The sequence below is a fragment of the Nanorana parkeri genome, unplaced genomic scaffold, assembly GCF_000935625.1.
Source record: "Nanorana parkeri isolate BGI_ZX_2015 unplaced genomic scaffold, ASM93562v1 scaffold27, whole genome shotgun sequence".
In the NCBI taxonomy this organism is placed as follows: domain Eukaryota; kingdom Metazoa; phylum Chordata; class Amphibia; order Anura; family Dicroglossidae; genus Nanorana; species Nanorana parkeri.
In genome coordinates this window covers 1,477,022-1,492,202 of record NW_017306295.1, presented here as the reverse complement: position 1 = coordinate 1,492,202, position 15,181 = coordinate 1,477,022, and the positions used below count along the sequence as shown (strand labels likewise).

The 15,181-nt window shown below is 41.5% G+C and overlaps 1 protein-coding gene across 3 annotated transcripts in view; it reads right to left on the bottom strand.

The window, feature by feature from the left end:
- Positions 1 to 15,181, bottom strand: part of KIN (Kin17 DNA and RNA binding protein) — a 36,158-nt gene that overhangs the window by 13,762 nt on the left and 7,215 nt on the right. For 2 of the 3 annotated variants that reach the window (XM_018566266.1, XM_018566258.1), the window contains exons 3-8: positions 14,641 to 14,684; positions 13,996 to 14,118; positions 10,588 to 10,769; positions 8,185 to 8,233; positions 1,945 to 1,990; positions 1,654 to 1,774 (exon numbers count right to left, since the gene is read on the bottom strand). In XM_018566266.1, the coding sequence (XP_018421768.1) occupies positions 1,654 to 1,774; positions 1,945 to 1,990; positions 8,185 to 8,233; positions 10,588 to 10,769; positions 13,996 to 14,118; positions 14,641 to 14,684 (565 nt within the window). Of the gene's footprint in view, positions 1 to 1,653; positions 1,808 to 1,944; positions 1,991 to 8,184; positions 8,234 to 10,587; positions 10,770 to 13,995; positions 14,119 to 14,640; positions 14,685 to 15,181 lie in introns of all 3 variants that reach the window. The other variant, XM_018566251.1, reaches the window with a different exon arrangement.

The window sequence follows — 15,181 nt, the reverse complement described above, 5'->3', positions numbered from 1 at the left end:
GCTCTACCCCCCCCCCCCTCCTCCTCCTCTGGGGGACCCGAAAACAACGGGAAAGGAGCTCACCATACATAGAGCCACTAGAGCAGACGAAGAACGTCCGTTCTTTGTCTGCTCTGTGTAATCACTGAGACTGTGGCGCTGTAATCACAGTACCACCTGTCTCTGCGTTAACTAACTGCAGCTTCTGTCAGAAACTGTGACAGAAACTGGCCTGCATCTTATGCACCGGTGCGCCTTATGGAGCGCAAAATAGGAAAATCCCTAATAGAACATAAATACATCACTGTTTAAAATTCGTGGAAGTGCATATTTAAAAGAGATTATTCAGCTTAGCTTGCCCTGTCCAAGCATGACTTTAGACCCTGGGAGGTCACCTGAAGTCTGTCTGATCTCATGCTGACTAAACACACATTAGGCTCAATTCACGAAGCTTTAAAACACAAGGATAAGGATCTTTCTTTTCATCCATGTGACTGTAATTTGCAAACCACAATGACTGCAAAAAATAACTAACTTTTTTATGGCTCTTTATCTTGGTGTGTCATCTTTGTCAACTGTGTGCACATACTGTGTCACATAACCACATAAAAAGGGCAATGAAAATACAGGACTCTGCATTTGATTTTATTATTCTCATTTGGCAACTGGGAGCCAACAGGTTAACATCATGAGTTAGTGAGTCGAGGAAATCGATAAGGTAATTCAAAGATCACTGCGCTAGGCCTGAGTGTCTAATTAACTAGTTAGACCAGCCCAACTAGGTGTCAAAGTGAGTGTATGGTATAGCAGGTAAGTTGCGCTCTGTCTGAGTGAATGTGGATTCTAAGCATATAAGAAGGCCTCAAAGTAAAGCTAAAAATGGTATTCATACAAATCTTTTATGAACCCTGCAGAATAATAATTCAAGACTGAATATTCAGAATCTTGCCCTTTCTCTCTGAAAGCCATTCTCAGAAGAAAAATGGACCCTGAAGTAACAGAATGAAAACAAGCTGCTGAATGCTGCTAGCCTTTCATACACAAGCTATGCTGATTGCATGTGCTGAATCCCAGCGTTTGCAAAATAACCAATCACTACGAGGGCATTCACATTTTATTGGCAGCAGTGCACCCAGGACCACATGAGTATATTAGGATCACTACTGCATGCTGTCACTCCTCATTAAATAAAAAGCAAGGAAGATGCCAAAATTTAACATTCAAAATCCACCTTATACTGATCATATCTCAGTTGAGCGTGCGTTTCTTGTATTCTTTTTTGAAGTATGCACTATCTGTAACTGGGAGAAGAAAAAAAAAAAAAAAAGTGTGCTGCCTAACCAATCTGGATTTTCCCGTCAACTTTTAGGGCCCGTTCACACCAGCAGTGCTCACAGTTTAGCTTTTATTCTTCTTGAACTGTCATTTAATTAAATTCTATGCATCGCAGCGTGTTCCTAGTGTTGTTGTGTCGCAACACTCTTCTTTGAAAAAAGTACTAAAAAAAATATAATGTGGATGCAATATTATGTTACATAAGTTCATTGGTGTGTACTTGCCTGCCTGACGTTCTCAAGAGTGAAAATATAGCATAATTATCTGACAAATTAGCCAAAATGAATACGGTAAACGATTAAAAGCTTTTACAGACTTAAGTGGCTTAACATTTCCCACCTCTATTATTTCATCAAGGGCAGATTTCTTCTTCTTCTCTTTGGATTGGCTCTGTACAGGGTCTTTCCTCTTGACTGCTCCAGATAATGCAGCAGACTTCAGTGCGTTAGATGAGAGAGAACTAGATAGAGAAGATGATGAATTTAAAAAATATCTGGCATATTATATGCAGGCATATTTTATATTCACACACATCTGTATATTGGGCTTCAGTGTTAGACCTGTGGCACTAAAAACTGCAAATTAAATAATTGCAGTCATGCCCTCAATGTAAAAGAGTTCCAACCTCACCTGGATGCTCCTGATGTGCTTGCAGCTTTGCTGAGATTGAATGCGACTGTAAAAGAAAAAACAAAATAGGACTTTTGTACTCTCGCAAAATCATTTTCTTGCAGTCTACTGAGGGACAAAGGAAGTCTTAAATCTTTGGGTTATACTGCTTCCTACAGAAGGATTAGACACTAGCAAACAAAAAACTGTTAGATAATTTTGACTTTCTCGTCCACTGAGGAACAAAAGAAGACTGATGGGTGGGCAACAAACAAATGATGGGTATGGCAAATGATAAGTAGGCAAACAAACAAACAACAGATAAACAAATGCTAACAGGCACACATAAAAAACAAGAGAAAACTGGGGACTGCCTGCAGCTTAAAGTGCTGCCTGAAGGACATGATGCCCAAAGCCAACATCACATGAGGCCTGGAACATCCACCTGGAATACGTGTTAACAGAAAACCAACCTTTGCAAATCAGGAAAGCAGCTGATGCCAAAAAAAAAAAGAAGTACTAACAGAGAGTGTGCCTTGACAGGAAAGGGTGGAACCCAATTTTCAAGACCATAAGCTTGGATGATAGTTTGTCCTAGCCACCTAGAGATGGTGAAACAGGAAGCTGTCCAGTTTGTTGTTGCACCTGGAGACAAACCTGGTTTGTTGTTGAGTGGGAACCACACGCCTGGGTCCGCATAATGCCAGCTAAGGAAGCCTGTTTGCTAATTGCCCACACCTGGGATCAACACAGCAGACAAGGCTGGAATGTGAAGCTCTGCCCAGGACAGGATGAGATCTACCTCTCTTGCTTTGGTGAGGATTCTGGTTCCTCCATGATGATTGACATAAGTCACATCAATGGTGTTGCCTGACTGATCCAGAATGGATGACTTTCCAACAGGATAGTCCATTGCTGTAGAGACCGTAAAATTGCCTGAACCTTCACGGATCTTGATCAGGAAACTAGATATCTCCAGCAACCAAGCCCCCCGCACTGACAAGTTACCACGGACCCCTCCCCAGCCCAACAGGCTTGCATCCATTGTGCAGATCTTTCAAAAGACATCTTGTCGGTCATCAGATGCCTTGGGATAATTGTCCCCAGGACTATGATTGAAGATAATGCACCTCTGTAGCGGTTTATTTCCGCTCAGATCCCAGGCTCTGGGGCATGTAGCCAGTGGTGTTTTTGATACCTGAAAAGCCCTCATCTTTGTCGCATTATTATACATTTCTTCCGTGCCGTATCGCCTTTGCTCCATATCCACCCCCAAATTCTTTATATAGCTTTCAAAAGATAGGAAGAAAGGATTTAACCAATTTCAGAGTCACCAATCCAGGTACAACCCAGTCCTCAGTGCTAAATGAATTGGTCTGTTCAGGGTCTGCACTGATTTGTCCTGCAACACCTCAAAGTAGTTTACCATCAGACCCAAGATTTATTTACAAAAGCAGAAAGTCGATGACTCCTGGACTAGATAAGATCAAATCTGAGATCAGAGAGTTACAGCAGAGCTGAAGAAAAGATGTCCACCCTCCTAGGACACTAGTAAAAAAAATCCTGGGCTGGCCTACATTTTTGTTTTATTACCTAAAAGTGAAAGGCTTCCTGTTACCTCAATGGATGTGAAATACATTTTTTACATTTCCTTGGATCTCCACAATAACCTCAACTACAAGATCTTCTCTTCCAAGATATGAACGGCCATGAAATACAGGAGTGCTTAACGCTCCCCCACGCCAACATCCACCCATTTACAATAAACCTAAGGAAATACTACATGTAAAAAGTAATATATTTTAGTAAACATGTACACTTTATTGCCAAAAGTATTGGGACACCCCTCCAAATCATTGGATCCAGGTGTTCCAATCACCTCCATGGCCACAGGTGTATAAAATCAAGCACCTAGGCATGCAGACTGCTTCTACAAACATTTGTGAAAGAATGGGTCACTCTAAGGAGCTCAGTGAATTCAAGCGTGGTACCATGATAGGTTGCCACCTGTGCAATAAGTCCATTCGTGAAATTACCTTGCTATTAAATATTCCACGGTCTACTTTTAGTGGTATTACAACAAAGTGGAAGCAACTGGGAACAACAGCAACTCAGCCACAAAGTGGTAGGCCACGTAAAATGACAGAGCGGGGTCAGCACATGCTGAAGTGCACAGTGCGCAGAAGTCACCAACTGTCTGCAGAGTCAATAGCTACAGACCTCCAAACTTCATGTGGCCTTCAAATTGGCACAACAACAGTGCGTAGAGAGCTTCATGGAATGGGTTTCCATGGCCGAGCAGCTGCATCCAAGCCTTACATCACCAAGTGCAATGCAAAGCGTCGGTTGCAGTGGTGTAAAGCACGCCGCCATTGGATTTTAGAGAGTGGAGACGTGTTCTCTGGAGTGACGAATCACGCTTCTCGGGCAATCCGATGGGACGTGTCTGGGTTTGGCGGTTGCCAGGAGAAAGGTGCTTGCCTGACTGCATTGTGCCAAGTGTAAAGTTTGGTGTAGGGGGGGATTATGGTGTTGGGTTGTTTTTCAGGGGTTGGGCTTGGCCCCTTAGTTCCAGTGAAGGGAACTCTAAAGGCATCAGCATACATGGACAATGACATGCTCCCAACTTTGTGGGAACAGTTTGGGGATGGCCCCTTCCTGTTCTAACATGACTATGCACCAGTGCCCAAAGCAAGGTCCATAAAGACATGGATGAGTTTGGGGTGGAGGAACTTGACTCGCCTACACAGAGTCCTGACCTCAACCCGATAGAACACCTTTGGGATGAATCGGAGACTGCGAGCCAGGCCTTCTCGTCCAACATCAGTACCTGACCTCACAATTACGCTTCTGTAAAAAAGGTCCAAATTCCTATAGACACACTCCTAAACCTTGTGGACGCCTTCCCAGAAGAGTTGAAGCTGTTATAGCCACAAAGGGTGGGCCAACTCAATATTGAACCCTATGGACTAAGGCTGGGATGCCACTAAAGTTCATGTGCGTATAAAGGCAGGCGTCCCAATACTTTTGGCAATATAGTGTAAATACAGCTTCTAAATGGCTCATCAGCACTAAGTAAAAAGACAATAAGCTAGTAAAATTATAAGGGGATTTTCCAGGTGTCAATAAAACAGTAGAAACCTTTTTCTTAATGATCAATCCAGAGATCTTAATACCAAAAAATAGGAAGAGGAAATAGACAACAATTAATAACTCACAAAAGGAAAAGGGAGAACAGCATTTAACCAGCGTTTCGTAACCTCAACCTGAAGAACTTCAGTCAAGAATTAAAGAAAAAGCCTAATAAAATATAACAAATGGCTCTTGCTGCAATACCCACCTTTAATCCAGATTAGTCCCCCACAGTACTTCTTTTCCCTACTCTTTTTGACCCTCTTAGCTAGTTCTCCCTTTCTCCTCTAATCTCTCTGCTTTTCTACCACTAGATAACCTCAGTCTTCCAGGTAGAATGACGGCCAGAATTCTGCAACCAAGTATCTATGACCCAGGCTATTATGCACAGTGAAGGGGAACACAGTACATTGATGAGCTCATCTCTCTGTCACTCTCAGCTCTCATCAGCACACTGAAAACTGATAAGCTCCCCATGCAGATTCTCCATTGCTTGGTGTACAGAGGCTGATAACATGTCAATTTCAGGTACTTACAATGCTTATATTTCAAAAACACTTTCATAGTAGCATTAAAGACTCAGCTTTATTTAGCTGAACGCATTCCTGGCAATAAATAAAACATGGCAGAGTAAAAAAAACAATTCTCAGTGTGTGTCAAACACATCATACCCTGCTGTTCGCTGCCAGCCGCAGGTCTGTGTGTTCCCCGAACCTTTGGTAAGTGGAGCGCGTGCCCTAAGTTATGGACGCAGGAAGACTCGTCCATAGCACGAGCCAGGAGCACACGCGCGGCTCCACAGGACACTAGAAGGGAAAGGAGCCACCCTCAGAGCTGACATTAGGGAGCCCAAGGACAAACTGTTTCTGGATGAAAAGGAGGCGAAAATACAAGGAGTACCAAAAGATGGAAGTTATTTCAATAACAGCTGAAATAACTTATAAAAATGCAAGCTTTAAGATCACTTTAATGATGTATTAATGAATACAGAACGACATTCACTTCATTTTAGAACTGCCTAGAGTTCAGATTTAAGTAGTACCCCTAACAGGTCAAGTTTTCAATATTTCTCTACATGCAACATCTATGCAATTCCTGTGCTATGGATGCAGATTACATCACCTGAGTAAAGTAAAAAGAGAACTATGGGGTAACCTTTTTACCGGAGGGGGGAACTGTGCGGGGAGTGGTGACTGACAGTCACGGCTCTCTGCAGCGAGATGATCGGGAAGTGAGCGAGTAACGGTATGTGTTCGCTCACTTCCCGATCAATAGAGTCGACATGTGAGTTTTAATGACACACGTCGGCTCTGACTATGAGGATAAGTGTAATTCATTCACCTCACTCATAGTTCTCCTTTAAAGATATCCTGAAAACAAGACATGTCAGAAGTACTTGAGGAACGGTGCTCAGATTCCCTGCACTACCAAGCCACAGTTAGTTCAACTTCAACACACTTCAGGCACAGTATTTTCTCTCAAAGGAACCACACTAACAGCAAGCTTTACAAATAAACCTATACCCAAAATATAGATATGCACCTATCGGATCAGACCTGAATCACCTGTGACCCCCCTATCTCACACCAAAATGGCACTTGAGTCCACCAAAAATGCAAAAATGGAACCTGGACAAACCACTCAACCATTGCAGAGAGCCAATACAAGGCAATTGCTGTAAATACATGGCTCCTGTCCACATATTTTTTTCTATCTATTCTCAGGGATGAATATAAAAGATCAACAGTCTCATGAGAATGTCCAACTAAAGGTCCTCTTCTACATCCTTCCCTGGGACATAAGCAGTACTTAAACGTGGGGGAGGGGGAGGTGAGTGAGGTTATTTAGCACATCTGGAACTGCCTGTTTTTCAAAGATTCCCTTATTTCAGTCTGTAATGGAGTGAAAATGTTAATACACTGTATACAGTTCAGTAGAGCTTCATGTACAGATGAAGCCTGCAGTCCCCATTCACACCTTGGTGACAATGTTTTTGCGCACGTTTTTGTCTAGCGCTTGTGTGTTCTTGCGTGCATCTGGCGTGCGTACATTAAGTCGCACATTTAAGCTGGCAGATTGGGAGATATTAGTGTAAACCAGCAAGCGTGTGTAGAAGATGTGGAGGAATGCGGAAAACTACTTGTGTTGCGTGTTTCCAGGCTTTTTCCATCAAGTCTATGGGGACAATACACACTGTAGTCTGCCAAAAAGAGCTTGTGTACTTTTTCCAGCGACAGGCATCTTACAGCTTAGGTGTAAACGGGAAATGCTTAGGTGTAAACGGGACCATTGGAATGAATAGGAATTCTTGTTTGGCGAGCTTTGTTGCGTAAACGCCTAGGTGTGAACAGGGACTTAGGGTCCATTCACACCATGTGTGCTGGGATGCGTTTAAACGCACTCCCAATGCTTTACAATAAAAAAAGAAAGCAATGAAATTCAATGAGGTCAGCTGCGTTGTGCTGAAAAAAAGTAGAGCGTGCATATTGCAATGCAATCTAAAAAGAAAAAGCAGGATGTGACCTCACTTGGGGGAAAAAAAAAAATCAACACAGCGAAACGCAACTTACATCAAGCGCATTAAACCATGCACAATCTCAGTGCAGCACAATGCAACTGTGTTAGGTCATGTATTGCGATGTGAATAGACCCTTATGGAGATTTTCATTCTACCGATCATGTAATTTACAGAACTTTAGGAATCTTGCCATAGGGGAATCAGTCTGACAGCGCTAACATTTCTGAAAATGCCAGTTGCATGGTAAGTGTTGTCACAGGAAATGGCTTATTATTAGCAGGATTCCCAAGTAAGAAGGAAACAAAAACATGAAAATATATATATATTTTTTTTTTTTAAAGGTGGAGTTTAATGTTAATTATTTCCAAGATGAAGGCATTTGTGGTGGTATCAGAAACGAGGATGCATAACACATGGCTTTGCCATCAAGCGCATGCACAATATCAATCAAGTGCACAAAAAGCGTTGCTCATAATAAATTACAACTGTCAATTTTTTTAGTGTAGATCAGAAATAAAAGCAAACCTTTGTTTTGTTCTCATGGGAAATAAACATTCTATTGGTTAATTCAAAGTGATAACTACATGAATTGTAACAGAACAAAAACATACCTAGCTCTTCCTCATTTTGCCTATTTAATTCAGTGTACACTGGAGTTTCCTGCAAATAAAGAACATAGAAATAATCAGGACTATCAATATAATTGTATTTGCACGTTAAAATGAACAGAAACATCAGCTCCAGGGTCAGGTTTACAAATAATTGTTCAGCAAATTGGCATGAGATTTTTTTCAACTTGGTCTTTCCCAAGAGATTTTTCATAAAATGCTAGTGAATGAGCACAAACAATCCCTCAAATAATAGGGATTTAATATCTTATTTATTTTGTTGCACAGCAAGGGCAGTTGTTGCCATGAGACATGGGAAATGTTTTCCTCAGCTCCCTCATGTAAAGCATGATCTCATTTCATTCAATTTACTGAAGCTGGCTGTCAAGAAACTACCCAGCTTGCTCTGCAAGGACATTTACTAATATCTTCCTGTGACCAAAAACTCAGCATATAGCGGGCTATTGCCCGCCATTTGCTAACAGCCCAGAGCCGCGCTGCAGCTGGGAAGGATGCAGACAATATTGTCGGGATCCTACCCGCTACTTGATTGGCAGCTGGCTCTGCCTGTCTAGATCCAAAGCCAGCTTTGCCCGCCCCTCCCATCTGTCCCTCTAGTCAGCACTCGAGGAATGGAGAAGGGAATCCCTGTTGAGAGTGGTGAATGACAGTCACCGCTCTCGGCAGGAAGAAGATCGTGAACTGAGCGTTCCGCGGTATGTGGTCGCTCAGTTCAAGATCAATAGAGCCGATGAGTGACCGTTTCAGTCCCACATGTCAGTTCCAATTATTAGGATGAGTGTATTTCACTCATCCAATTTTTCTCCTTTAAGGTTTAAAACCCCCTGGTTACAAAGTATAGTTTGCAAATACATACAGTATGTACATCAGGCAGATATATTTGCTAATTAGACATACAGACTCTGTATCTTGCTTAGCAGTACTGCAATATGCATCATGGGTCACCTTTATCAGTGCAAGTCTATGGGTCAGGTCTGACCTCACTGAAAAACAGACTTTCTATAGGGAAAACTTATGTCATGTCAACAGACATAAAGCCAGCGAAGCTAATCACAATTCTCCATAAAGAGATAACCACTGAAGAAAGTGTTTACAAATATGTTTATGCAATTAAATCTAAATGCAGAACAGCAAGCCAGTAAAAAAAACAGGAAAATCTAGTAAAAGTTGTCTACGTGTGTCGCAATCTGCCTTATAGATTGTTAACGTGAATCTGCATTAAGAACAGAGGCCAAAATTAAAAGGATTTAAGTCCAAAATGCTCACTGAAAGGGCACTGAATGTGTCAAAAATGCATGCGAAACAAAAAAAAAAGTGTCAGGCTGAAACCGAATTTATTTTTTTTACATTTTTTCACTTTGAAATATATTTATTTTTTATAAACTTTTTATGTTTTTTATTTTTATTTAATTTATTTTTTTAAATAATTTTCACATTACTTTTAGGGGCTTCGGGGAAATATTAGGGGTCTAAACAGACTCCTGATATTTCCCTTTTAAAATAGAAAAAGAGATTGAGAACACAAAGTCCTCAATCTCTTTTTCTGTGTCCCCTGTTATCAATGAACAGTAATCCTCTATGAGTGTTCCTGTTCATTGATAACATGAGGACATGGTATGTTTACTATAACTACAACTATGAATGAACAGGAGGAGATGTAGATCACTCCCATTCATTATTGAGGATATAATACACATACCATGTCCTCAATTACCTACAAACACTCAGCGATCACTGATCACTGAGTGTTTGCACTTGCTCTTCTCTCTGACACGCTGTCACAGGAGGCTGATCGAGCCGTGTAGGGAGGAAAGCCCCGCCTCCTGTGACAGCGCTGTCTCCGCCCCCACACTGCTCTGCCCGACTGTGATAGGCAGCAGAGTGGTGTGGGAGGAGACGCCGGCCGCACACTACGCTCTCCTCTCGCAGCGCTCGGCCATCACAGTTTCTCTCCTCCCTGCTGGGACACAAAGCAGCGCCCAGCAGGGGGAAAGAAAGCAGGGATGCGCCGCTGAGTTTTGGGTCACAGAAGGACATAGTAAATGTCCTCCTGTGACCCTAAAGAGAACTATGGGCAAAAAAGGTTGGGCCATAGTTCTTTTAACGCATCCCACACATTTGTTACCTTTTGTATCACTTTCCCTTCCTACTAGATTTTAAGCTCCAACGAGCAGGGCCCTGCTAACTCTCCCTTTATTTTGTAAAAGCTTAGCAAAGTGTCAGCGATATATAAATCCTGTACAATAATAATAGTAATAATAATAATATTATTATTATTATTATTAATAACTATAAAATCAAGTATTACAATTCACACAAATTTTTTTAATATGATCATTTAAATAAGATGACTTTCAGCAGTAAGCTCGTGAAAAGTGACCTTACCGGCTCTACTTCACCTTTGCCCCTTTTCACTTGCTCCTCAATAAATTTAGCGATCCTCTCTTCATCATCAAGATCTTGTTTCTTTTTTTTCTCTAGCTCTTCCTGTCTCTTGATTGTTTCAGGATCTCGGTCGATATACTGAATGTACCAGCCCTTTGGTGTTTCATCGACTTTACACACACCTAAAAGAAAGCAAAGTGTATATTAAAGCAGGTCTGCTTTTTAAGTGGGGAGAATTCCCCTTGCAGAAAGAAAAATAATGCATTTACGCTGCTTTTCTGCAAGGAGGGCATATAAAAAGCAGACTTTACATTTTAGCTGCAAGGTCCACTTTCAAGTTAAATTAAAGTCACATTACCAACCCCCCCCCCCATGCTGCTTTAAGGACTTACCTTAAATTATGCCTCCTTATCCGATTATCTTCTTTCAGAATCATCTTCATTCAGAAGTCCCTCCAGTGCTGGTGCCAGTCTCTGATCCAGCGCTGAGTCTCCTGTGTCCCACAGAGTCTGAGTGTGCACGCTGTCGGGCTGCCTCCATTAACTTACCCCATGTCTCTCCTCTTCTCCCCCGGCCGAAAATCTCTACTGCGCATGCGCCCGCCCTATGATCCTTCACAGCCTCCCGAGAATCTTTTTCTGGCTGGAGCGAGCGGCAGAGACACAGGTAATTTTTAACCTATTTGGTAACTTTTTTTTAATGTTTTTGCATACATCTTGCTAACAGTAGATATTTGAGAAACAACAACAAAAATGAAGGTTTAGTTATACTTTAATGCAAGGCATGAAAAACGTATTCACATACTAAAAGCTTTACCATCAAATCCATATGAAATTATGTTAGAAGAATGTTTACATACAGCTGCCAAGCAAACATACATTTAAACTAAGATGTAGGAATTTAACAAATAGGCCAGGGCTGAATCGGAGACAAAAATAAATGTTTATAAATAGCAATATTTGGGAATTACTGTCCTAGTTAAATTTGCCTTGCTTAAATAAGATACAGATAGTTCTCCCTGTTCTAGAATAGAGTTCCCTTTAATAATATGGTTGTAAATGAATTAAACAGTAATGACAAGATGTCCCTTGGACAGCAACTGATATAATAAGAGAGTTCTAAAAACCAAAACACAGGTTCCATCTCTTCAACATTATTAAAAAAAAATTGAGTTAAGCTTTAACTTTGTATCGTTTGCTGTTGTTTATTTGCCTATGCCAATACAGTTTACAGTAGTTAAAGTGACACTAAACTCACAAATTAAATCTAAAAATGAATTGATGCGGACACTGTCCATCCTTCTGGAAGTTGGCTACCTTTGTTCCTCATGGTCCCTGTGTGTGTTGTAAAGTAACCCACCGCTGCAAGCTCGCTCTTCTGATAGTAAACTAAACATGAGGAGATTAGTCTCATGGTAGTAGTCCATCACAGGAACGAGTTTGGAGTGGTGGCTACTTTACAACACACACGGGGACCATGGGGAACAAAAGTGTCCACCCTCCAGAAGGAAGGACAGTGTCCGCATCAATTCAGAGATGATTTGAAGATCTATAGCTGAGCGATACACAAATAAGAGACATTTCTGTTAATAGTTAAAAGGTACTTAAATGCATTTTTAAGATGTAACTCCTGAGTTCAGTCATTTTAACCCTTTATATAAATAAAAAAACAAAATAAAACCATCAAACCCCCCCCCAACACACACACATTATACATGAGCAACAGTGTGCACCATATTATGTGCTGCGGTGCATTGTTAGAACACGCGGCAGTGCTTGATTTTTTTTGTTTTGAAAATAACATTACATTTAACTGTGGTAGCGTGTGGCAAAGCGTTCCAATGCATTGTCGTGCGTTGTTATCTGCTGTGTTGCGATTAAATGTACACCTGTATCATTTTATCACCACACACCAACACAGTGCACAAACGATTTTTAACATAAGTCGCTTACAGTTTTGCCTCACTTAATTTTTTTACCATTTTGCAAAAAGGCGCAATATAAAATTTACAAATATTTATTAAAAGGAGAACTATGGGGTCAGGGCATTTCCCCATAGTTCTCCTTAGGGTAACGGGAGCACAAAACTAGCATCCTCCCGTTACCCTAAGCTCAGTATACTGCAAGCTACAGCTCGCGGTATACTGAGACGCCGGAGCGGATCCTGACATCGTTGTCGAGATCCGCCCAGCTGCATGAGTGACAGCTGGCTCTGCCTATCTAGAGGCAGAGCCAGCTGTACCCGCCCCCTCCCCCGTCCGTTCCGCCAGTCAGTGGAGGCGGACCGGAGCGGGGAGGGGGGAATCCAGCCCCTCCCCTGTCACGGCAGAGAGCCGTGACAGGATCGAGAGGCGAGCGAACCCGGTATGTGTTCGCTCACCTCCCGATCTACTGAGCCGACCTGTGACAGTCTCATTGTCACAGGTCGGCTAGAACTATGAGGTGAGTGAAAAGCACTCACCTCATAGTTCTCCTTTAACTCAATCGAGTTTTATCTTTTAGATTTAGTTGGAATATTTGTTTTTTGCACCGATACGGATTTTAGTGTGCTATCACTTTGTCTATCTTTATCGGTCTAATATTGATTTAATAAACATGCACGATGATCGCAGGATCTACAAAATTAGTAGCACAGTCTTTTTATTCTACCGGGCCTGTGCTTTCAGAAAATATATAATTCGGGGGGGGGTCTTTTACAAAATGCAAGCAATGCAGCAATAGAAAATCAAAACAATGGGAAAAATTGCAAAAATGGGGTGGCCAGCTGAGGTGTAAAGCGCCTGAGGGCTTGGCAGTGAAAGGGTTAAAGCTGAAGTCTAGTTTTAAAGCAACCCCCACAAAATAAGGTGGATAGTTCCTGATTTAAGGTAAGTGTGGCAGAAAGGGCTGCTTTTTATTTTTACCTGTACAGGGCTGTATATTTTGTTTCTAGAGCTAAAGTCAAAATCTTGGCTTTTAACTCCAGCAGTAATTTCTTTACAATTCTGTTATTGACACAGACCTTCCGATCCATTTATGGACAACCTCAACTTACTTTGCCAAATGTTTAATTAGCTTAACCACCTCTCATGTTTGGTGTCTATTTACCCGACGTGACCCGATCTTTTATATTTTACCAAAAAACTGGGTAATAATTGTTTCCTAACAATGTAAAAATTTTCTGTAATTTTTCCTAATTATAGTAAAAAATAAAACCCCCAGTGGTGATTAAATACCACCAAAATAAAGCTCTATCTGTCCCCAAAAAATGGTATAAAATTCATTTCAGTACAGCTTTGCATGACGGAATAAACGTCAGTCAAAGTATCGCAGCGCTGAATACTGAAAAATGGCCTGGCCAGGAAGGGGGTCTAAACACCTGGTCTTGAAGTGGTTAATAAAGATCCTTTAAGAGAAAACAAAAAAATACCTTCTCGGCCCAGCCACTTTGTAAAGTCTGTCAATGTCTCCCACTGTGTGGCATTCATGTGTACGTGCTCTCGATGGCTGATGTACTCATTGTACACAATGTTATTGTGCACGCGTTTAGTACCTGCGGAAGATAAAAGTAAAAATACAAAAGATGAGTCTACATAGGGAAATGTTTTACATACTGCATCTCTCACATTATACACAGCATTATTTATCAGTTCAATATGCTAGATGTATTTGGGTTTCCATGAATTAACTTAACCCAGCCTGCCTCTGGCAAGAATAGAAGAAGTTCCTTCTACATTGGGAAAATCAATAAAGTTCAAGAGAAGAGGAAGGGTAATGAAGCCTAAAATCAGTTGAGTGGAGGGGCAGGCTTGGCCCCATTCCAGCACCGCTGAGTGCAGTCAGGTGGATCGTGTAGCCCATGAACGCACTGGATCGCATTGTAACCGGAGGGCGTGGCTACGGTGCCATTCGCTTCAATGGCCCGTCATGCCCCCCGAAATAGTGAGCCGGCCAGAATCGGGCTGGAACGCACTGCATATGGTGTGAACGTACCCTTAAAGCGACAAACATATTAGCATGGTACAATGTGGGTCTCTATAAGACATAACTGATTCTACAGTACAATCTCACTCACCAAATCGCCTTTTCAGCAACTCCAAAAATTCATTGCGGAATTCTCTGAAAAACAGAATTAAAAAAAATGCTAAACATTCTTCCAATAGAGGAAATAACAGTTAAGGGTGTTTTTTATTTAAAAAAAAACTAAACAAAAAAAACTTGCAGACCCGTTTACTCTGCAAAACTCCCCGTTCATTTGTTCCTAGTAAACGGAGGCAAAAAACTAGCGTTCTTATTACATTTGACTTGGAAATAAAATATAGTATCTGTATATAGTAAAATAATGCAATATGGCCACTAGATGGACTTGAGGTGCATAGCATATAATTATTTACTAGACATGTGCATTCGGATTTGGACGAACCTAAAAATCGGTATACATTAAATTTGTTTTCAGAACATGCCGGTGGCCGTATTGACCGCTGGCGTGTTCTGCGCATGTCCGCCGCCGTCCTGGAGGTGGAACATATGGTGTCACATGATGGTGACGTCACACGGTGAACGAGCGGCGGAAAAAAAAAAAAAAAAAAAAAAAATACTCGCCAAATTTACACCAA